The sequence below is a fragment of the Solenopsis invicta genome, chromosome 16, assembly GCF_016802725.1.
Source record: "Solenopsis invicta isolate M01_SB chromosome 16, UNIL_Sinv_3.0, whole genome shotgun sequence".
NCBI lineage: Eukaryota > Metazoa > Arthropoda > Insecta > Hymenoptera > Formicidae > Solenopsis > Solenopsis invicta.
Genome location: NC_052679.1, coordinates 3,548,714 through 3,571,899, shown reverse-complemented (window position 1 = coordinate 3,571,899; position 23,186 = coordinate 3,548,714). Strand labels below are relative to the sequence as shown.

At 45.3% G+C, this 23,186-nt stretch overlaps 1 protein-coding gene across 4 annotated transcripts in view; it reads left to right on the top strand.

Annotated features, from left to right (window-relative positions):
- Positions 1 to 23,186, top strand: part of LOC105195902 (myocardin-related transcription factor B) — a 209,379-nt gene that overhangs the window by 158,837 nt on the left and 27,356 nt on the right. Inside the window, exons 1-2 of one of the 4 annotated variants that reach the window (XM_039458794.1) lie at positions 8,957 to 11,624; positions 19,495 to 19,930. The exons of 2 other annotated variants lie outside the window; for them this stretch is intronic. In XM_039458794.1, coding sequence (XP_039314728.1) covers positions 19,840 to 19,930 — 91 coding nt within the window. In that variant the 5' untranslated portion in view covers positions 8,957 to 11,624; positions 19,495 to 19,839. Of the gene's footprint in view, positions 1 to 8,956; positions 11,625 to 17,737; positions 19,931 to 23,186 lie in introns of those variants that run through there. One more of the 4 variants, XM_039458795.1, reaches the window with a different exon arrangement.

Below are 23,186 nucleotides of genomic sequence, written 5' to 3'. Positions count from 1 at the left end.
TAATTAGGTCACGCCGGCTGACGCTTTTAATTAAGTGAAATGCGGCCTGCGAGAATATCTCCGACTGCCGATACGCGCGTCGCATCGCTCGGTCACTCGTCACGACCTATGAAACCGGCTGGACTGTATCAATAGTTTGGAACGGGGACAATCGAGGTGTTATTCCGAGGAAATGGACGAGAGAGAGAGAACGAAATTCTGTGAAACGGAAACATTAATTCTGCAGTTGAGATCAAACGAACGGAGAAGTCACGGTTTGTTGTCTACTAATTTTTGGACCACGCGTTTTCCTGAAATTTTGATACTATTCCTAAGTAGCTGTCTTTCCTTTGTAATTTTTACATATCTTTATTTTTTGCGAAGAAAAAAATTTATGAGTATAGATACGTAAACGCGATAACGAGTATATTTTAACATCCACACCTAATTAAACCGATCGATCTTCTTGTCATCGCGTCTCTCGTATCAATATCGCTTCACTCCTTATCGGATCTTGTCTACGTTATATGCTCTCATAAATATCTTTTGTTGTAAGCACGGCAATATTTCAAACGCCTGTCGCGATAAAGCTCCTAATAGGATCAATTAATTAATGAAACGTCATATTTCGCATACCTCCGCTAACGATTGCAGGAACTCGCGGAATGCCGACCGGACTTTATTCAATCATCGTAGCGATATCGATTGCGTGACCAATGGAATTTTCTCCGGCGCGATGAAGATCCACCGGTTTCCTGCACCGATGTAGAAAAAGCGGAAATGTAATGAAGCGAGAATTAGAGAGAAGACATAGTGTCTCTTTACAAGAAGATACTTTGAGAGGAAAGTAAATTAGGATATTTTTTCCGAAGACAAAATTTACGAAATATCTACCGACTGTATAAAACATTTTATGATTAATTTACAGGCTAATTTTCTACATTAATTTTCGCTACAATTAATTACTTAGCTAATTTGGCCTCTTTACATAAAAATTTGGATCTTGATCGTAAGATCGTTCGAGACACGCGTGGGATTGATGCTTAACGTCAGTCTTTCGATCATGCGAAAGAAAGTGGGAAGAATAATGGAAGGCGTCGATAATAAGTTCGTTCGACACGCCGTCGAATTAACGATCGACGAGGCGGTGATTCCTTTGGGATCGCGTTACTTCACGAAAAAGCCCGCGTCGCACCGCAGCTGTCCGCCCGTCTGTCTGTCCGTGGTGCTGCTTTATACCTTGTCCCGCTTATTCCCTCTCGCTCTCGGCACTCTCCACCGCGAGAGTTCCCTTAATCACTGCCCTCTCATTAGTAGGCGTCAAAGGCACCGACGACGCGGCGTTCGAGAGAAAGGGAGCTCAAGTCGCCTTTCTTCGCGATTCCCTTTAAACTTCGATTCTGCCTTTTTCTGTTGGCGATCGGGGCCCCGTGAAACCGTGAGGCGGGCGGGCCGCGCTGAAAGAATGATCTCTTCGGGCTTAATGAAGCGTAGGAGCCGCGCGAAAAGTCCCGAAGAGCGAGCGCGAGAGTGCGCGTGATAAAAAGCTGCACGGTCCGATGTTACGGATGCAACGTTGTGCTTCACGGTCTCGTGACTACCACCGTCGTCGACTAGTGGAAGTCTTCGAGCAGACGGAATAAATTGTTCTTTACAAAAAAATACATATTTCTAAACTTATATAACTATAGATATTTATATACATTTTAGATCTAATTTTATGTAATAAAATTATGTATATAAAAATTATTATTTAAATTATATATTTTTTATAAGAATGTAAATATTAAAATGTTGCGTACTTGCATAATTTTTTAAATATTTTATATGATTTTGACACATTAAAAAAATACTCTTATTTAATAATGCGTAACGCGTTATCGGGATCGTTATATTGCGTCACGCATAAGGGTGCACAATTTTAAACGCGTTTCCGGAGATTCGCTACAATAGCGCTGCTATTTTCCCCTCGGTCGCCCACGCGGTTACGCCCCGCTTTACGATTTGGCTCGTCGCGAGTCAGGCGAGTTCGCGAATTCTGGGTTGGGACGAGTAGCGTCTTCGAATAGTCACAAAGAGAAAATAAACTTCCGTCACTCTCTTCCCTCCCTCTCTGCCCGCCGCCCCTCTCTCCACTCCCGCGGATTATGTGGCCTACTGTACGGAGTTAGGAATCTATTCCGAGAGCTATCCCAAGTCCGTCTACGCGACCGATGAGCGCGCGAACGCCGCCGTCTTATTAATGCAACGGCGCTTCTCTCTCCGCTTTTCCGTGAGTGTACAGTATACTTCTGACGATCAACGGGGCTAACAGCTGCGCCCCGGAGAGACTGCTCCATAATAGAAGGACCATATAAACTTGGAGAACCGTCTCGATCTTCCTCATCTTCTTCTCTGCGTCATCAAACTTTCCCGAAGGCGGCTAAAGTAAACGTTTAATGTTATTACGCGCCCATTATTTCTCATAGAGACATTAACAAAATGTAAATGCGTATACGAAAATATAATCTACGAAAGTTGAAGAGCAAAATTACTAAAAGTTGCAATTCTCGCCTATTATATAATTTTCTAGATTTTTTACACTATTCTCTTTTATTAGGGAAAAATCAATCGCGTAAATTCAAATTGCTTCTCAAGTCGATAGAAAATCATCGAGATCATTACGCCGAGAATCGCGAGAGTGGTCTCAAGAGGGGAATCGAGCGAGATCAGGAAAGAATTGGCTTTCGCAGTCGACGCATGGTGAGAGCAAGAACGAGAGAATCTCAAAGGCAGGCAGCGTGCGAGGGAACAAGAGGGAAAGGGTGGACGGGGGTAGCCGGTAACAAACGACTCGCAAATCCTCGCCGTCAATTTAATCTCGCCGCGAATCCCAGAGAAAATGTTAATAAGGGCCCCTGGCTACTACCACCTTCGCCGTCCTCTTCCGCTCGGCAACATCTCGCGGTACGCGTGTGCTAGCGCGCGCGCGCGCGCAACGACACTTTATTTTCGCGCAAAGATACCGCCGCCGGTCGGCCCCGACCACGTGGAAATTGTGTGCAAAGCGAGCTGCGCCCGCCGTCCGTTTCTCTTTTCCCGTCTCTCGCCTCTTCTTCTACCTCCTCTCTCCTTGCTACCCCTTTCGGCCTTCCACCCTCGTAATTTATCGCGGTTATGCGGCGGACGCGCGCAGTGGAATCTGTACTACGAGGGATAAGAAGAAGAAGAAGAGGAGAAGGAGCGAGACTGCCCGAGGATCCGCAATACTATCGTTTCGCCTCGATCATCCGGCCCCGTCCACCTTCGCCACTCCGCGAGCAGAAGAAGTGATGCGATGAAGAGATCGCACGGTTCAATGCAAAGGAAGTGCACTCCACACAATACATCGATTTTCGCGCTCGCAGTTCTAATGGCTTTCAGTGGGCTCGCGGAGAAGCTGAAATGGAAGCGCGAAATAATCTGATTCGGTGAAATGGAAATTGCGCGAAAGGGCAATAAAGAAGCGAGAGAAATAAGGTGAACTTGATTGAAAAAAAAAACTTTTAGGAATAATACTTCATTTTTTAAGGTATTAAACAAGTATCTTATAGAGACCTTTAGACAGAAATTTCAAAAATTGTGCTGAACAATAGAACAATAGGAAAATTCATTTGAATTAAAAGTTTAATTAAAAGTCATTTTATTTCTATTAATTAAGTTTGATTGTTTAACCGATTTAATACTTTTATACATGGAAAAAATTATTTTGTTGAGGTATCTAAAAATTTAGCTAGATACAGATCTGAAAATAATTTTGTTGAATCCAAAATAATTGTAAAGGAGTTTTAAGCGTGATGAAGCATGCTGGAAAAAGTTTCGACATCAGCTGGCGATCAGCTTGAGTATCTTATATAATTATTTCGGTGGTCTAACGAAATTATTTTCAGATTTATTTCTTTAGCAAATCCCATTTTCTCCATGTACATATTATTAAGAGTTAAATAATTATTATGCACGAGTATATTAATGCTGCAACTGTTTTACGTCGCACGAGTGTAATGCACGACGCGCGGCCATAAATCCGACAGATAATTTTATTAACTGCCACACCGAACGTATTGTAGCAAAGATTATTCCGTCCAATTATCAAGGACTCGCTAAGCGTCTCGCGTAGGCGGAGATGTAATTGGTTCGCGCAACGTTACCGGCACGGTTTTACGTCGTGACAACTCCCCGAGATGTGTTTTTAGCGGAGTGGATAGCACGGGCGCGCGCACAGTACGAGAGCGTTATAATATCGCGATGTCCGCGCGCAACCCGGTAAAATTTAATTGCCCTATAAAAAGATCGTCGATGCTGTTTATTGGAGACCATCAGTTACACGGCGAGCTTTTATTGCACTACTGTTGCTCTCCGCTCGCTCGCGCACTCGCTTATCTCGCGCATTGAATGCCGAAATATATTGGCGGTAAATACGCTTTTTATCACGACGGTATTTTAAGTGCCCTCGACTCTTACATATTTCCGCCGCCGAGCCGCGATGAAATCATTTTCTCGTTGCAATCGCGCGAGGCGCACTTCCTAGCGTTCTTCGACGATCTCCCGTCGCCGCGTCGTCCGCGACGCCGATTTCAGTCACCCGTTTTAATTGGGGGACATTTTTACCAGCTCGTACATACATTACGAGGCTCTCGAAATTGTCGCGGCTGTCTGGCTTTGCACTGGCGTTACACCCGCAATTAACCAGCCCTCCTGTTTGCATGCCTCTTCAACGCTTCCATGTGCTGCGACGGCCGTCGATTCTTATCGCGGCGTAGAAATCTGGCTCCGGATATCGGTCAAGTGCCGTCGAGAATACGCGCTTGATCCGTGAGAAAAGGTTTTCGTTCACTCTTCTTTTCCGTTACGTAACTCTAAACTGATCCACTCCGTTTGTTAAACAATGTGCGAAACGCATGCAAGAGAGAAAGTTTGTTTGCACCCGAAATAACTTTGCAGGAGAGCGTTACTCGTTTGCAAGAGAATTTTGTCACAATGAATGAAGAGACTCACTTGTGTCGCAAATTAAAATTTAACAGTGAAAAGTAAAGAAAATATTACACGAGGTAAGGATGACTAATTACAGCGCCACACGGCCGGTAATGGCAATTTGCAAGAATTAATGTTAATGCTGCCACATCGTTATCATAATTAGTATTCGTAAATTAAGTAGGTAGGAGACGCGACCGTTAAATCTCGCCTTATTTTTGGAATATGGTGACTTGATGCTTTATCGCTCGGAATTTCTCTCGGCACTTAACGACGCCTTGGAAATTTACGATCGCCCGTGCGTTCGAATAGCTCTTTCGTCGCGAATGATTCTGATAAACCTGCCGAGAAACGCGCCAAAGGCGCCGAGAGTATCGCGATGTCAGAGATAACGAAAAACGTCATTCCGATAGCTCGCAGGATACCGGAGATATTCACGATAATTCGAAATCGCGGCCTGCTGTTGCGGCGCGGCGTTCCGGGTTCTAACAATCGCCGCTGATGCAAACGAATGATCGATTGTTGTTGTCCGCGGAACTCCCACGTGAAATCACATCGGGGGGAACATAACTATATTTATGTAACAACACACCGGCGCGGCGGCGCGACCGACGTCGCTCGCAGGAGGTAATGAAGCAGGAAGCGGTTTAGGGGAACGCGTGGGCTCTCGTCGATCGAGAGCCGCGCGCGAACCGAGTGGTTATTCCGGCTGAGCTGAAATTCGCGAGCGTGGTCTTTCGACGAGTGTCTCTCGAGGTGACATCGAGATTTCAGCGAGTGGCACTTAAGAATCGAAGCCGGACGCCGGATTACGGCGGACGACGACAAAACGAGGAGAAGCGAGGAGAGAACACGCATCATTAGACATTAGTCACGGCACGCACACGGTGTACGCGTCGATTGGACGCCCCAAGCCCCGTGAGATGCGCCGATAGAGAGACGCGATACGGCCAATCCGAGCGATTTGTCAGCTCGGCTCACCGCGAGTCCTATTTTCTTAATCCGGCGCGGCGGAGCCCCGACGCGACGCGTCTCGCGGCTCTTTCGTGATTTGCAGACGGAGATCAGCCCGACACGAACATGCTTTTTAACACGCGTATTAAGATACTCACGGTGATTTCTAGTAAAAGAAAAATCAGCTGCTTTGCGTCGATACGCGGCGGATGGAGATAATCGATATTAGGCAACGGGGCGATCGAATATTCAACGCGCCGCGATGTTCTCGGGAGAGATACGCAGGCAGGCGATCCATATATAGCCCCTCGTATTCGCGGAGATTCAATAAACATAAAAATCTAGCGTTTTTTTTTTATTGCGAAAGGATAAATGAGATATCGTCGTCATCTGTCGGAATTAGTAGGCGACATCTCTATGAATATTCAATATGTCGCAATAATTTCGGAAACGCCGGACGTGCCACATATAGGGCCCCCTCCTGTTTAACAGGAAGGGAAAGAGGAGAAGTCGCTCCCCGCAGAGGTATCGTTGGTTATGCGTGGCCCTCTGCCTGCGCGGCCAATGGGACCAAACGTACGACGTGGGCGAAGCTCAGAGAGACGTTATTTCGGCAACCATCGGACCCCGATTCATTGCGTGGGCGCTCTGTTCAGGAACAACTGAACGATTCCGAAACTGACTTTCCGACTTACAAAACATATATCGGTGGGCGAAGTTTGGACCAATCGCAGACGGGGAGGGACGGAAGAGCACGACGTATATTTTGCTAACGTATCCGCGTATTCGGAGTCCTGTTTCAATGCTGCATTATCATCGCGATCGCGATTCGATTGGGTGATTATTTCCGGCTTATATTCAAATGTTTTTTTTAGCCAACTGGAAATACGTGGAGCTGCTTGTGAATAATTAATCATCCTCTTTAACGGTTGTCCGCTATCTATTTTGCGCGGCTATTTTTTCTTCTTTTAGTAAAATATAAAAGCGTAGAATTAGTCATTTCATTAAGTAAAAGAAAAATAATAACTAAAATTGAGAAGATTATTAAAAAATTTTTTTTAATTGATTAGAGAAACGGAATCGACTTATTTGCCATTATTTCATACGAAGGAGAGACATTACATGTTCGATAATTGTAGATAATTATTTATAATTGTCCAATATTAAGCACGTAATTCTAAGAAGAAATTGAATTTATCGTTCTAATAATTTTCTCTATCTATTATCTTTATGAGATTAATTCTTTCTTTGGTTGCGACTGTATCTCTGCTCGCAGCAGGGATACAGAAGCGAAGCGTATTCATCATTTAAGTACCCGTCCACGACACGTTTAACCTTTTCGTCGGCAAATCGTTTGCATCGCTAACACATGGAACCGGATAAATACGTGACTTTGTCACTAACTTTCCGTCAAGGGCTCGCTACTGATGCGTGCACAGGACAAGAGAGTCGTCACTTAAAACTCTCCTTGCGAAAGAAGGGTTATTATGTTAACTCTCAACAGACTTTCCGTGACTCGTTGCATCGCATAATTTATTCGACACTCAATTATATATGGGTCTCGTAATTCTCGATGAAAAAAGAGATATCAACAGGTGATGAATGAAATATATCATGGTCCCTACGTATTTCATTTTTAATAAATTCTGTATTCTTTAATTGCTCGTGCGTGTTTATGAAAATTCTAAAATTTCTTCCTTACTTCATTTTCCTTATGTAATTGAAAAATAATTTAATTTAGAAATTGCGTTTAATAAAAAAGAATTTTGTAATAATTTTATGCAAGTCTTTTTAAAAGCAACGAAAAAACATTTATCTAAAAAAATAAATTCTATCTACTATAAAAACGTGTTATAATAATCAAAATTCTACCAAGGAATTACGAAACTTGGACAGGCGTTAAAAGCATTAAAATATCAGAATTTTTGCGGCATTCCGCTCAGCAGAGCTTTATTTCGAATAATTTCGAGGCCGATTTTTCGCACTTTCGCCCAAACTGCTTCATTTAAGATTCCATCCGGCTTCCACGAAAATTTCGACTTCCTCGAGGGGGCACCCGATCATCGAGGCCGTGATCAAGCAATCGCGTCACGTGCCGTGTACTCCTTGCTCATCGTGTACCTTTTTCACCGGCGAACGAATAATTACGTTGTGACCAACGTCGTGCTCGCGCGATGAATTGCCGCGGACGCTTGACGACACTCGTATTTACGGGCTTCGTTTACGAGCCGCTTTTAAAGCACCTGAGGCTTTTGCTTCCGGTTAAAAACTCTAGTAAGAGCTACTATTTATACGACCATTAGCGTACAATCTCCGTCTACGTTTCTATAAATACGCGGCATCGCGCGGTGCAGTAGACTCGTTTCGTCATCACTCGTCGGCGCGCGGCGACTCTCGTAAAATCCTTCTGACAGTAAAACCTGGCTCTCGTCTCGACAGCGTCTTCCTATCCGCTCTTCGCCGTGTCGTCGCGGGAAAGTCCATAACGCCGCGAACAACTTAAAATTCCACCGGCACGGTTTTTAATTCCGTTATTCCTCGCCAATCAAGCGAAGTTGAAAACAGAGATCATAATGAAAGTACGAAGAAGTTAACTGTGTCTTTGGCCCTACATTATACAAGCAAATCCCAATCAGAGAAGTTCAGGATAAAAATGTTGAAGAAATGAGCATGGATAATGAGAGGCTTAACATTTTATCCGTTGAGATCAAAAAGAAATACGGAGGAAGATAAGGATAAGTTTAAAAATGTTTCTGGTTTATTCGAGATTGATTTATTCCCTGTTTTTTTAAAATTTAAATAAGTAAAACTTTTTATCACTTTTTTCAGGAGAGAAGAAAAAACACTCTGTATTTAAAGCTGAAATATTACTTGAAAATTTACTTTATACTGAGGGAAAAATTAGTCAATTTCAATAAATATTTATTTGAATAGTATTAATGGAATATTTACTAAATGTAAATATATATTTATTTAACATAAGAACCACTAATTTAAGAGTATCATTTTTTTATAAAATAAATATTTATTAAAATTTAAAAACTTTTTTTTTCAGTGTAACGTTTTAACATATATTGTCAAAAATATTATATATCTGCAAGGCATGTTTCAAGTTTCATCTTCTTACGAGGAATGTGGATGTATTATATATTCCGAAGAGTGTTAATAAGGCATGAGCCCCGTAACGCAGCTTCCCGCGCAGCGATCATCTCGCCGAAGTCATCTCGCGTGCGAATGGGCGAAGGGCACGTGCCCGACCGGTTTCCCTTTAATTCGCTTCTTCCACGAAAACTTCCGCGGGATCATTAGTTCCGCGTCCCCGGTTAGTTGCGTCACGCACGAAACTATAAAGAATTATTTCGGAGCGGATCGCGCGCCGCGCCGCGCCGCGTCGTCGTCAATCGCGGTTTACAGCCGGCTGGGGTCCGGTTTGGTCGTACACGCGCGGCAACGTTAATCGCCGCGACACATCTCTCTCGTCGCACTAATATCTAGCGTATCTTATCTAGCAGTTGTACCTACGTGTGTATCTCGTGTACCGTTACTCTCCTGCACTTAACGCTGTTAACGCCCACACGTCATCGCGTCGTGCGTTTCCCTCGGCTTTTTCGCGTGTTGGCGATCGCGCGCTTTCCGCTATTCACCAGCATGACGTTTCATCTGTAGATAGTATCTTTTCCCTTGTGAAAGTATTTCTTAAGGGAAAGTAAAAATTCAAATTTTCAAATTATTTCTTCTTAATGATGTAACTTGTCGTACATCCATCTCTTTTTATATATTCAATATTGAATAATAAGAATCTTAATGATCTTGTGATTACGTTATAGGTAATATAATACGTATTGAATATGTTGCGAAATGAAAGATGGCTTGAAATATGAAATTTAAATATACACAGAAAACATTTCAAGGTGCCAAGTTGTATAAAACACTAAGTTGTATAAAAAACGATCTATTATAACGTGACAAACAATGCACATATATTGTATAAGTTTCTGATGACTGCGAACCCTAGTAGCCTGTGTCGGTTAATAATAGCAATGATCGATTCGAACGCCTCGATCATCGATACTCCGCTTTCAAAGTGCTAAGAACAACCTGTACAATTGATCCGCCTATCTGCCATACAAATAGCCTGGATAAAAATCGGCGACTGTAAAGCACCGCGGTACGGCCACGGCTCGTTATCAATCGTGCGCGGTAGACCATGCAAGCTGACTCGGGGCACGCGCCTGGCGGGGTCGTAGGCTGCCCTACCTCCTCATCTCGGGTCTTGTGCCCCTCATTTTCCTGCGCCTTGCCGAGTAACGTTTGCGAGAGGGAACAAGAGGGAGAGAGAGATCGAGGAAGGTGACCCCACTTCCATTCGGTACCCGTAGCGGGGCCCGTGGCCCCAGTCCTCCCACTCGATGCTTCTACTCCCTTCCTCGCAACACTCTCCCGTTCCCTCTCTCTCGCAAACAACTCCACCACTCTGACCCACGATCAGCGGTGATCCCCCTTGGCCCGCCTATGCGCCGCTACGCTCCCTTTGCGCGGGTTGCGACGGCAGGCCGACTGCATTCGCGGGGCCTCTTTCTCTCTCTCTCTCTCTCTCTCTCTCTCTCTCTCTCTCTCTCTCTCTTGCTCGCTCACCCACCCTCGTTCGCTCGCTCGTTTGCTCGCTCCCTCACCCTCTTTTTGCGCTTTTTCTCTCACTCCGTCTAATTTTCTTCTCATTGTCTTCGTTGGTTCTCTCCTCTCCTTGCCTCCTCTTTCTCGTTCTCTTGCGCTCCCTTCCCTCCCTTTCTCTTTCTCTTCCTCTTCCTCTTCCAACACCCGTGCGATGCGGCCCACACGCGAGTCCCGCGCGAGCTACACAACACACATGGCCGATCGGCCACTCTTACTCGCGGAGTGTGCGGTCCTACCTCCTGCAGGGGACCGTGTCACGTGGCCCCCAGGCCGCAACGGCACGCAGCGCGCAGCACGGGCTGTGCTCTCTCGTGAGCCGCGCACACGACACCAGTCAGAGACGAACCGAGAGACCGAACCGACAGATCGCATTCTCTCTCCCAGGAAGCGCGTGTGGTGCTTTCTCCCTCCCTCTCTTTCTCCGATTCTTTCTCTCTCTCTCTCTATCTATCTATCTATCTATCTCCTCTCTCCTTTTCCGTCCCTCTTTCCCTCGCACTCTCTTCCTGTACAACTCTCTTCTCTCTCTTCCACCCTTTCCGTCCCCCTGTTCTTCGCGGTCCACGCGCGACATGTCATGGTCTGGGACCACTCACGTGCGCCCCCGCGTTGTCTCTACTACCATCTGACGTTCCCGCGGCCACGTGCCAATTCCCCAGTGTTGTGTGTTTACGTTGTGAGGCCCGCGTCGAACCGCGAGAAGAATCGTTGGAGCATTGGGATATTTGTGTGACACCCCGACGCAGGTGAACACTCCTTTGGCGCGAGAGGATCGCGCGAGCCAGTCGTGAGAAGTGTAACATTCTGTCGCGTTTACTCCTCGGCATCATGCCGAGATGGGAACGAGCGGTAGTGTGAGTCGGCTGTGCCGATGTACAGTGCGTCGTCGTTGTGGGATGTGCAATCGGTGTAGTGTGTCAGCGTGTTGTACCGGCGACGTTGTCACGAGGACGGTGGTGCAGCGGAGACCGCACTCTCTCGTTAGGACGACCGACGCTCCGACTGGCCTTCACGGATGAAAATGAATGGTGTGCATTCTGCTCCATTCTACGAAACCGATCGGCACGAGATCGATCGTCGTCGGCCTCTGTAAACGCGCACTCGTCGCGCACTCGTACGTTAACGCGTTAAATGTCCCATTCGAGTAAGACTCGATGAAGATAGACGATCGTCAATGCGAGAGGCATTGAGATCTACCGCGGCATTCCGGATTGTGCCAACGACGTAACGTCGTCGGTATATTCGATTAATAAGATCATCCTTTGACGTAACGTAGATCGATACTAATTTTGTATACGTCTTCCTGAAAACTGAGAGATAGGCAGAATTATTCGTCGCTGTTGTTGTCCACGTCCCGTGAATAATTGACATATCGACTCGCTATGTCACTAGCGGCGAAGAAGATATTTCTGTTGACTATGGTCACGCTTTACATTCTTGTTATGAATGAAAAAAAAAACTGGCACCTGCCAGATCGCAAGATGCAAATCGAGCGTGGCGTCGCGCCTCACCGCGCGAGCGTCTCTAGCCCATTGAGAATTATAGACTTGCCAAGATCGTGACGGCTTTGGTCTTTGTGGAGATGACAGCGGTGGCAACGTGCCGTCGGATGTCGGACACGCCAGGTGCGCTAATTGTATCCGAGCAGTGACGGGGCGGGTCGTTCGTTGGCGTTCCTAGAATCGGAAGGTGGAAGGATCGCCCGTGGGGAAATTCGATTTTAATCGTGATAAATTATTATCACCTAGCGGCGCGTAATGGAAGAGCGGGAGGGGGGGAGGAACCTAGAACGCCGAGTCGTATTTAAAGCCCGGTAAACTTTTTTTTTTTACGGCGTTGACCCGCTGGACTTTACGCCAAAAAGGTGTCAACAATAAAAAGCGCATGTTAAAGCTTAGCCCTCCGTACCCGCGTTTGAGGCTCGTTAAAGAGACACGAAGCGTAAACTCTTACCACCTTGGCGGTCAACATGGACCAGATAAAATCGGGCGTAGGGGAGCCGCGATGCAGGCGCCTGAACCCCGGATTTGCGTCTCCGCGAACCAAGGATGGACTAATGGACCGCGATAATTACATGGTGTTCACGTCGAAGCGCGACGTTTTCAATGCTGTTTCTCTTTCCCTCTTCCCGGGCGTCGCATTCTGACTGAAAACATGGCGCGCACTTAATGAAGCGATTCCTATCGGCACCGGTCGAATCTGATAATTAAATCAAGCGCCGGGCCACGGCGTCGGATATTAATTGAATCGCGATCCCTCGGATTCGATCTACCTCGTTTCGCAAACACGTCCGACAGGCAGGCCGGAGCTCGTTCGCGACGGCTCATGACGATCCCGGTGTGCGTTTCTCCGTCGCGAGATCGCACCGCCGATTGCGTTCGATTTGGTCACTCGTACCTTCCTTCGTACCGCGATATGCTCCGACCCTTCAACGAGTGGCCCGTCTTTCGATCTTGCGCCAGGGCGTATTAACGGTCTCGTTCGAATAATGGACAGATTCAATAGTCTCCATGACCGTCCTGTTCTCCATTCGGAAAATTAATAGCCGCGATATGATCGTTGCCAGTCGTCGTATTCGGGATTGTCAGTCATTCGCGAAAGCGGGTGTGTATCGGGGAAAGCGACGCGAACGTAACGCGCCATTAAGATGAAAATATTTCTTCGTCGGGTGAACGAACCATAGGTTGGAGGATCTTGGATTCTTTGGTACGTTGCATAAAAGTTGCGTAAAACTCCATACATTATTAAACATTATCTTCGTTATTATTTCCTCAATGTTCTCTGAATGAAATTGACCGGAGGCTCGCGTCGCCGTTTTATTTCATCGTTTGCCGCATCGGATGTTGATTAGATCGTTACGGGATATTTATGAGAACGTTAGGAGCTCGCTAATGTTAGTCGAACTTCACCACTAACGTCACTTGTAACGTAACTCAAGTGAATTTAATTACTCGTGCGTCCATGTCAGACGTTTTGACGACATTCCTCGGGTCGTCATTAGTCAGCAGACTGTAAAGCAGTAAGAGATAAACTGACGATAAGTATTTGAATCCGCGTTATTTAACACCGTACGTCTTGCTTAATGATTACCGATCGTTTAGATGAACTTCCTCTTTTCAATAATGATTATTCGCTTTAGATGCTGGGCCGTTAGGAATCAGAAGAGTTAATATGAGTTTACATTAAGTAATTAATTCATTAATAGATTGGTTTAATTGTATGGACAATTATAGTAGTTTTCTATTAAAAGTTAATAGAGATTTTTACACGTTTGTAAAAATACTTGGTACTCTTTATGAAAAGCCTTGAGAAAAATATTAGCATGCGTAGTAGAGATTTGCGAATTATTCCCGTGCAAATGGAATTGAATCCAATTTTATTTGAATCTCTATGAATTCAATGAATTAGATTCGAAAATTACGAATCTAAGAGATTTTAACACAAATTAGTATATTGACATATTATAAAATCGTATTTAAAATAACTTCATTATCTATGTTATATTTTTAAATAAAAATCTCTTTTGTTACCTATATATTAAAATTTAATCTAAAATTTAATCTAATAGTAATTGTGTTCGTTAAAAGTTATGTTTCAACAATTCTATCTTATTCAACATCAAAGAATTTTGATTCGCACATTTCTAGTATATAATTTCTTTTAATTACTGCACTATAATTACTTTTAATTGATGCACAGTCGATATCTTTGTAAAATGTGACTTTCCTCTATTAAGATCTTATTTTAGTCACATTTCTGTGCTACACTCAGAAAAATATCTATTTCTAAGAAAAGCATTTACTCAATTTATTTTTTTTCTTCTTGCGAGTAATTATTGTCTTTAACAAAGAATTTTTTCTTGATAATTGTGTTAAAATATACTCATCACAAGTTTTATAAAAATTTATTTTGCATACTGAAAAAGAGACTAATATAAAATCGTATAGAAAAAAAGTTAGAATAATAAGCAAATAAAATTTTTGTTTTAACTTAATATTCTTGGTTCAAGTAATAAATTTTAGGATTCAAAATATATTTTAAATAAATTTGCTGTTTATGTTGGACTTATGATAAATTTTCGAATATAGGAACTTATGAATGTTGAAGTAATATTTATGTGTAAGTAATTTAACTGAATTCAAATATATTTTTTTGTATACACAGAAGTTTATTTTAAGTAAATATTACAAGTAAATGACAAATGTATTTTAAGATTGAGAAAATATTTTTTGCAAAAATAACCTTTACTTAAAAGAAGAAAATGAAAAATTGAGTAATCGCTTGTCTTAGCAAAAGAATGACATTTTTCTGTGTGTATTTCTATTTTATTTGTCAAAAGAAACAGATCTTCCCACAGTCGTATTTCGACCTTAAGAGAAGTCCGGGCTGTATTGCGCAAACTTTATGATCGCTCGTTTAAAAACAAAAAAAAAAAGTACAAGAGACGGAGATGTCGCGAGAGACAAATCGAGCTAATTCCCGTAGCGGCGCAATGTCTCGTAATTAATTCGAAGCATTACGTCGTTTAATCGGAAAATCCTCGAACGCATTAATCGCCAATTAACGTCCCGTCGTAAAAAGTTATTACGGCCATGGTTGCACGGTATCAATATAAAGTCCGATGTCAACGTCAACAGTTAAATATCACAAATCGTGATTCGGCTTTGGCCGGGCTCGCGCCGCTTCTCTCGCTTCGCGCGAATAAATTCATACGTGAGGGGCCGTATAGTGAAAGATCATGAAGATCGGCGCGACGAGATAAGAATCGACGGTACTCCGGGGGCTGATGGGTCCGTGACGACGAAAAGACTCTTTGGAAATGCGTGTCGAGGCCGCCGCCTCGTGGGAGGGGCCCCCGACTATTTCTCTCTCCAGCGCAGGGGGTCCGTTCCCTGATTTCTCTTTCGCAACCCTCTTCATGGGGCCGTAACCAACATACCAATGGCCGCTTGTTTATCGGAAAGCGCTCGAGAGTCGTCATACAATAAAAACGTCCCGTAAATTAGCGCCCGGTGACTGTCACGTCGCTTGAGAGCCGCCTTCGTCTTGCCGTTGAAATTAATGCGCGTGAATAACACTAAAGATATTGACGATTTAATACTATTATCTGTATACTCATTCGATCTGACGTATCTTTTTAATTTAGATTGGCAATAAGTCGTTTGAAAGGCTGGCAGATTTCTTGAAAATATTCCTTGCAATCTTTAGATCTTATTCATTTTCGCTTATTTGAATTGTGCCATTTTTTTCTTTTTAATTTAAATTGGCGATAACTGTTGGAAAGTTGGCAAATTTTATGAGAGTCATACTTTACACTTGTATCTTTTTATCGTTAACTTTACTACAATTTTCAGTGCTTTATTTTTATTTATTTTACTCGAATGTTATAACGCTGGAATTATTTTGTTCATTAATCGCACTCATCTTTCACCTTATTTTACAAATGATAAGAGCTTTTCCCATTACTCTGAAACTAAGAAATTTTAAGAAACGGTATACCTGTCTCGCTGTTCGTTTTTCCCTTGCTAGATATCCAGCTAAATATCCGGCGACGGTGCAAAAATGAAAAATAATAGAGCGCGCGGGGTTAAACGAGGTTCGCCGCGGCGGCAAGGTACGCTCCTCATCTAGATCTGCCACGTTAATTTCGTAACTTGATACGTCATTAAAGTAACAAATTGCGCTATTAACCTGGCCACGGTTAATTAGGGGAGGCGTTATAAATGGCAGAAAAGCTTCGCGAATTAATCAATGCTCGATCGAGCCTGATCGCGCGCATCGCTTCTTCCGCCCCCATCGTTCTCCTCTTCTTCCTCGCGCGCGCGCGCCTACCGTCCGTCCTTTAATAACCATGAGCGCAATAAGTAGGTTGAAAATGGAGATGAAATAATTTTGTGGACCGACCAGCGGGAGTGTAACATTAACGAACGGCCGGCGGCAGCGAGCGCATTATGATAGTAATTACGCTAATTGCATGGCGGGTACTTGGCTAAAGTAGAGATAGCCCGATAAACTTGATTATAATGACATAATTCTGCCATAGAACGAGTTAATTCGACGACATTGTCGTGATTCTGGCAGCTGGGGACGCGAGAGACGCGCGAGGAAATTCTTCGCCCGCGATATTGCGAAAACGACTGTTCTGTATTTTGAAACGAATCGATGAAAAATATTATCGGTTCCAATCTTCTTTGGACATCGAGCAATATTTTCAATTACAATTGAACATTTTTTTCACGAAAATATTACATCGGTTCCGCGTACGGATGACCTTTCCCCCGAATATTAAATCTCCTTTTTCTTTTTTAAGGCGGTCGTCCGAATTAATTGCTGGTACCGTAATTAAGAAGAATTTTACATAATGATCGCATAGTATGGGTGTAACGTTGTACAGAGGAATACACGCGTGGGCGGTTATTTAGTGTGTGGACAGTGCGGAGCCGTCTTTAATAATTTCGGCGTTAATTAAATGCCGATGCGTGGGTGCCGTCGCGGACCAGTCCGCCGGAGAATCCTGACTTGGTTTTGTCAACTTTCACTGCGGCTCCTCCACACCACCTCCGGTCTTCCCCCGATGACCTCCTCCGTTACGCTAGTTGTTAAAACAGCGACGCGACGGCCGTCGCGCGCATCTGCAGTGGCAAATTAAATTTCACCTCGCGCATCAATACCGCGTGTTAATCGCTTAATAATTCCTCGCCGCGGCCCGATATCAATTTGCTGCCTCGGGGGGAATTACATCGAAAGTTCAGTATTTACCGTGGATTACACGATACAATTCCGCAGTTTGCCGATCGATCGCCGATATAAACGGCTGGGCCTTCACGGCGGAGATTTCACTTATCGTATTGGCGCGCGTATACCGACGCAACGTGTTTAAAACCGGCAATGAACGGGCGACGGACGCGCGGCCGGGCAGGAATATTCAAAAACTTATTCACCGACGGTGAAATATTTTTTGTCTCGCTTTCACCTCTCCCGATTTTTCTCAATGAGAGGAGCCGTGCGGCGAACGTCGGCCTCTCACGTTTTCGAAAGTTACGCGGCGCCCGCCCGCCGCCCGGTCCGTCGCTCGGCTCTTTTCACGTTGCCGGTAATTTTACCGTAATTTACGACGGCGGAATGAATCCTCGCCCACGCGTCGAGCAAGGAGAGAACGCGAGAACGAGTCCGCGGCCCGGCCTCGTCGCCTCGATTCTATTAATTCGATACGATTAGGCCGTACGACTGCCCACGATTCTTCGCGCTAATTACCCCGAGGGGGGGGGGGAGGTAGGGTCTACCCTGGATGAGGAGCGGTTGGGGGGTTATCGAGAGGTTTAATTAAATTGAATCAAGCTTAATTAGCCGTGACCACTCGTGACTCCTCGAGGTGCGACGAGGTCCGCCTAAGGCGCAGTAAAATGACAAACGGGATGAAAAGTTCGACGATGAATTGAATATTTGCCACGCCATTAATCCTCCTGTACCCGAGGAGAAATACGCTTAATTGAAGAGGGCAAACGATATAATACATGTAAACTATGGGAACTTGTAGCTTAGAAAATGCGGACTTGAATTCCGTTAGGACGAGACAAATCTCATTTAAAAATTTGCGCAATTTTACAAAATTATCTAATTAAAATAAAATAAATGTAAATGGTTGCTCGTTGATCGGATAATAGGTAACGAATAATACGTATGTAAACTGAGGGAACTTTAGAAAATATGAATCAGTGGAATTCAGCCAGGACGAGATAAATCTCCTTTTGAAATCAATACAGTCTTATAAATCATCTGATTAAAGTAAAAGGTAAAGGATTGCTAATCGATAACTCTATCTCGAAGAAGTAAACGTGTAACACCAGATAATATATGTAAACTGAAGGTTTGCTTAGAACACATAAATTTAAATCCAATTAGAACGAGACATAAATCTTGTTTTGAAATTAGTTAATCTTGAAAAATCATCTAATTAAAATGTATGCAAAGAATTAATCGGCGTTTGTCAATTGAGTGCTGGAATAATGACGATTACTCGGCACGCGTGTCGACGGTTTTTTTTTTAATCAACTTATTCGCGCGTCGTGTCATCGCGTGCGAGGATGCAGATCTCTCAGTTATGATTCATATAAATTATAAAAGACGGATATAACGCCTGCATAACAAGTGATCTGAGGAGCTAACAAACGCGTGGTGTGTCCGTTCATTTAGCGTGACGATATCAATCGCGCGAGTCGAGACCTGTCCGTTAAAACGTTTAATGTCATGGGGACACGGCCACATTATCATAATTTGTTTCCCCGAATCGCAATATCGAAGCGATATGCTAATAAAGCGATCTAGCTGATAAAAAAAAAAAAAATATATGTTGTGCCACGTCAACCTTGCGGTCCGCGAGGCTCGCGTGTGCAGGCACGTGTAACCGCTGACGCATTAAGCGCGATGATCAACGGATCAAACGTGAAATCAGTTCTCGAGAGCATTGTACATCCGAGCCTCTCGTCGGGGAGAAAACGCGCGTGAAATTTGGACCGCGCGGTGCAAGAAGCAATTGAGACACGGGAACGTGGGTGAAAGCGTTACGTCACGAGGGACGATTGTTTAAAAATACACGGGATTAATCGAGGGCTAACTGAATTGCTGCGCAAATCTCAGTATGCCGCAGTAGATTCCAGAGTGCGGCGTGCGATTTTACAGAAGCTAGATCGACAGGAAATATCGATCCAGAGAAAAGTTGACGAGTATTACGAGGCATTGGCTAATTAGGAAACGTTTCTTCTTCGTTATGAAAATTGTATTTAGAAATTTGTAGATTACGTGATTTGTCAAATGCCTCGCGATGCTCGGAGTGGCGATCGTGAACGAGATCTTCATTTCGTCACGTTCGACACTCAACCGACACGAATCGACTTGCAGGAACCGATAAATGCAGGAGCATCGTTCATCGTTCCGAGGGATGGACCTAGAATAATCACGTTACTCATCAACTAAGCCAATCAACGTTCGTTGACCAAACCCCAAACATTTCGTAATAAACACGCGACCCTAAAAGAAAGGTGTCAGCGCGTCTTTATGCGCGCGTCATCGTCTCGTTTCTTCCGGAGAAGTGTATCTCGCGAAAAAGAAATGTGGGACGAGGATGTCCCACAGAATGACTCGCACGGGCAGAGCGTGAGGTGTTAACCGCAGGAATATATGTCCTGCCGCGTATGATAAGACGGAAATATAATTTATTGTGCGTGCATCACGTATACGAGCACCATGGTTACCCTGGACACCGAGCAGAAGCCCGAGAGGCAGCACTGCGGCCGACGTATGTGCGCCATTTGCAGACGCATCAAACGAGATAAAGGTAATGAACGACACGATTTTTATCTTAATGCCGCATCATGTCGCGAGCATTTAGCGCAGGGATTTCGCCCCGCGAAGTGATATCTCTCTGGAGGCTTTCATCTTCTCTTTCTCCAGCTCCACGCGCGTATAATAATTGGGACTCACGAGGGTGACCCGCGGGGTGGGAAATAAAAGCGGAGCCGGACGTTATTCCGTCGGCCGCTTTAAAAACGGCCCTCGTTATCCGCCTGACCCGTTAACCATCGACAACAAACTCGACGGCAATTCGCGCTCGTTCCGCGCGGAATTTTAAGAGCCGTTATTGAGGCGGTTAATTATTTTTTTCCCCTTGCGCAATAATTCATAGCGTGCGTTGCATAAAGGCGGGCAGTGCCGTAGCCAGGGAGAGGGAATGAAACGCGTGACAGAACGTTTCGCGCAATTTATGTAACGAAGGGGAAGAGTGTGTGTGTGTGTGTGTGTGTGCGTGTGCGTGTGTGTGTGTGTGTGTTGAGGTGACCCCTTTCTCCTCTCCCTCCTCCCTTCGATCTTTGGTTATTACTTTCCGCATTGAATCGTGCATTCACCTGTCACCGCTCGCGGTATAATTGCGCGCGATGAACGCGTTCCGTGAAATATTCTCGGCAAAAATATCGCAGGATCGCCGGGCGGCATTCGAGGAATCCACAAGTGTCAACATCCGTCGACGCGACGTTCAGCTATATTTTTACGCGGCGAAAAAATCTTCTACCGTTTTACATTAACAATCCGCGCAAGAAGCGCGCGGAGCGCTGTGTTATTATGCAAAGATGTAAAGCGTATTAACGGTCGGAAGAATTAATTAGGTCCTGTCCGGAGCGCAGCGCGACTGTCATTATCATTATTATTATTATCTCGTTTAATCGCGTTCGCTACGGTCCTTTTTTCTCTCGCCCCGTTTCCAAAGGGGAAATTGGGAAGAGGAGACGACAGGACGCTTACGTCGACTACTTATACACGCGTTACGTAGTTACGAATGTGTACCGGCGCGACTTCGAAACTGGTTCGTCTTCCTCTCCCGCTCCCCCTCTCCTCACCGTCGCGCGCGTACGTCCTCGTTGTTTCATGCAAATCGCTCGTTAGTCGAAACACCTGAAATTCCCGTGTGGGACGCGTACATTGTCTCTCTCTCTCTTTTCTTTCTTTCTCTTTCTCTTGGCGCGCACTCTCCGGGCCCCATGGATTATTCATCCCCGTGGCGTATTCGTGTTAAGGTGACAGACTGACTGACGGACTGACGGAGGAGGGAAGCGAAGGTACGAAGGGAGGTACCTCTTGCGCCTCGGGGTAATAACTGTCCGTCTTGTTCGATCTGTCAGTACGAGGGAATCTCTCGGCGGATAGAACCGCGCGAACGTTGAAAAGTCGATATATCTCTTGCAGTTATAATTATTTTCCTCCTTAGAGAAATAAATTCTACTTTTACAAGGCGAGTTAACGGAATCAATTTATTTCACATCCGTTTTCTGATGCACGTTTTCCGACATTATTTTCTGCGTATATTTTACAAAAGTTTACGTGTCAATTGAATGTTGCGTTGAAAAGTTATTAGGCAACTGAATTATACTCGCACAAATCGTCGAATCGGTCGGTCACGATCGCGAGTGAAACCTTTCCGCGGCATTCGCGCCAAGGAAGGATCCCTCGAAGGCGTGAAAGGGCGCTTACGAAATCGCGCGCGGGCGCGCGCATGAATGAAGGAACGGACGGCCGCGCGGTTTCATTCATCCGCGACGCGCACGCAACCGCGTAATCGTAGTCAAATGGGCGAGCGAACGCGTTCGATTTCACGAGCAACCTTGCTCTACGCCTGGGCAGTTATGGCAGGCGCGACTAGGCCGGGGAGGTCTCGATTATGATAAAGCGCGTGGGCGAGCCCACGCTCGCCCTTCGCTCGTGTTCATTCATAAAATCAACTCTCACCGCGAGCGAACGAGCGAGCGAACGTGTCTTTCGGTGGCTCTCGCATTACACCTCGTTGCTCGATGAGGCGTGTCCCCCCCAAGTAGCACCAAGTTTCATCCGGTAGTCGAAATCCGTCTAGGAAAGTCGGGAGGGGAGTCGCGAATAAAAAGAGATACAAAAGGTGTTTGGAAATCTTCTTGACTACGAATAAGGAGACGTTAGATGAACATAGTCCAATTCAATATTCGTGAGATTTTGATGACAATGCGATATGGTCTACTCTAAAGGTCCGTCACGTTGACGTGATAAACAGACGGCAGTCCATGTGTCATGTGGGTCTGACAGAATTGAATTTTGCTCCTCTCTCTTTCTCTCGCGGCTCGCTAGATCTCTCAGGAGGAGGCGCCGTCTTTGAGAAATGGTTCTCTGAGATGAAGCAAGGGACCGCGATCGCGTTAACTTCCTTCGCGCATGGACCCCACGGCGGCATTATACGCTCAAGTCAATTGCAGGTTTCCAAAGTGGTCTCGGAATCGGGCGCGCGATTATGCGACCGGTCTATTTCTAGAAACGCGCCGCCGATGTATATACTAATTATTTTTTATCACATCCGCTTGTGCCGCTCGTCTTTGGCGAAGCGGCTGAAATAAGAAGCCAGATAATGCAGAGTCGCAGAAGAAGTATCTCGTACGTACGAACTCTCGAGGATATCGCAACCGGGTCTCCCTACAAAAGACAGAGAGAGAGAGAGAGAGAAATGGGAATCGTAGGGGGATAGGAGGGTATATACGATACTTATGATCCGAGTATCGCAATCGAGTTTTCAGCGAGCGAGAGGGAGCGGAACGAGGGGAAAGCGACGGGGATCATCGCGGAGATGCGAGGAGGAGAAAGAGGTGGAGTAAGAGAGACGAAGAGAGGACGGCGCGAATCGGAGGCAACAAGCGTGTTCTGATATCGCGAGCGCGAGTGAGACCTGCAGAGAGGCGGAGAAACAATTGGCATTCTGCACGCACGTCCGATCGAGGGACGAAGGGACGAGGACAGGGTGGCAACGACGACGCGGGAGGGAGTGCGGGGTGCACGCACGGTGGCATGCACCTGTGCATTGCCGCCATATACGACGCGAAGTTATGGCGTTTTTCTCCACGTACGGTCGCCGTACGATATGTGCGCTACGAACGTACGTACGTATACGATCGTATCTCAACCGGCGAAACCAACTCCATTTCTGGAACGGTTCGCGTCCGTCCGTCCGTCCGTCCATCCGTCCTGTTCGTACGTCTGCGGGTGAGCCTGAGCGAGCGCGATCTCAGACCGCCCCGAGAGAT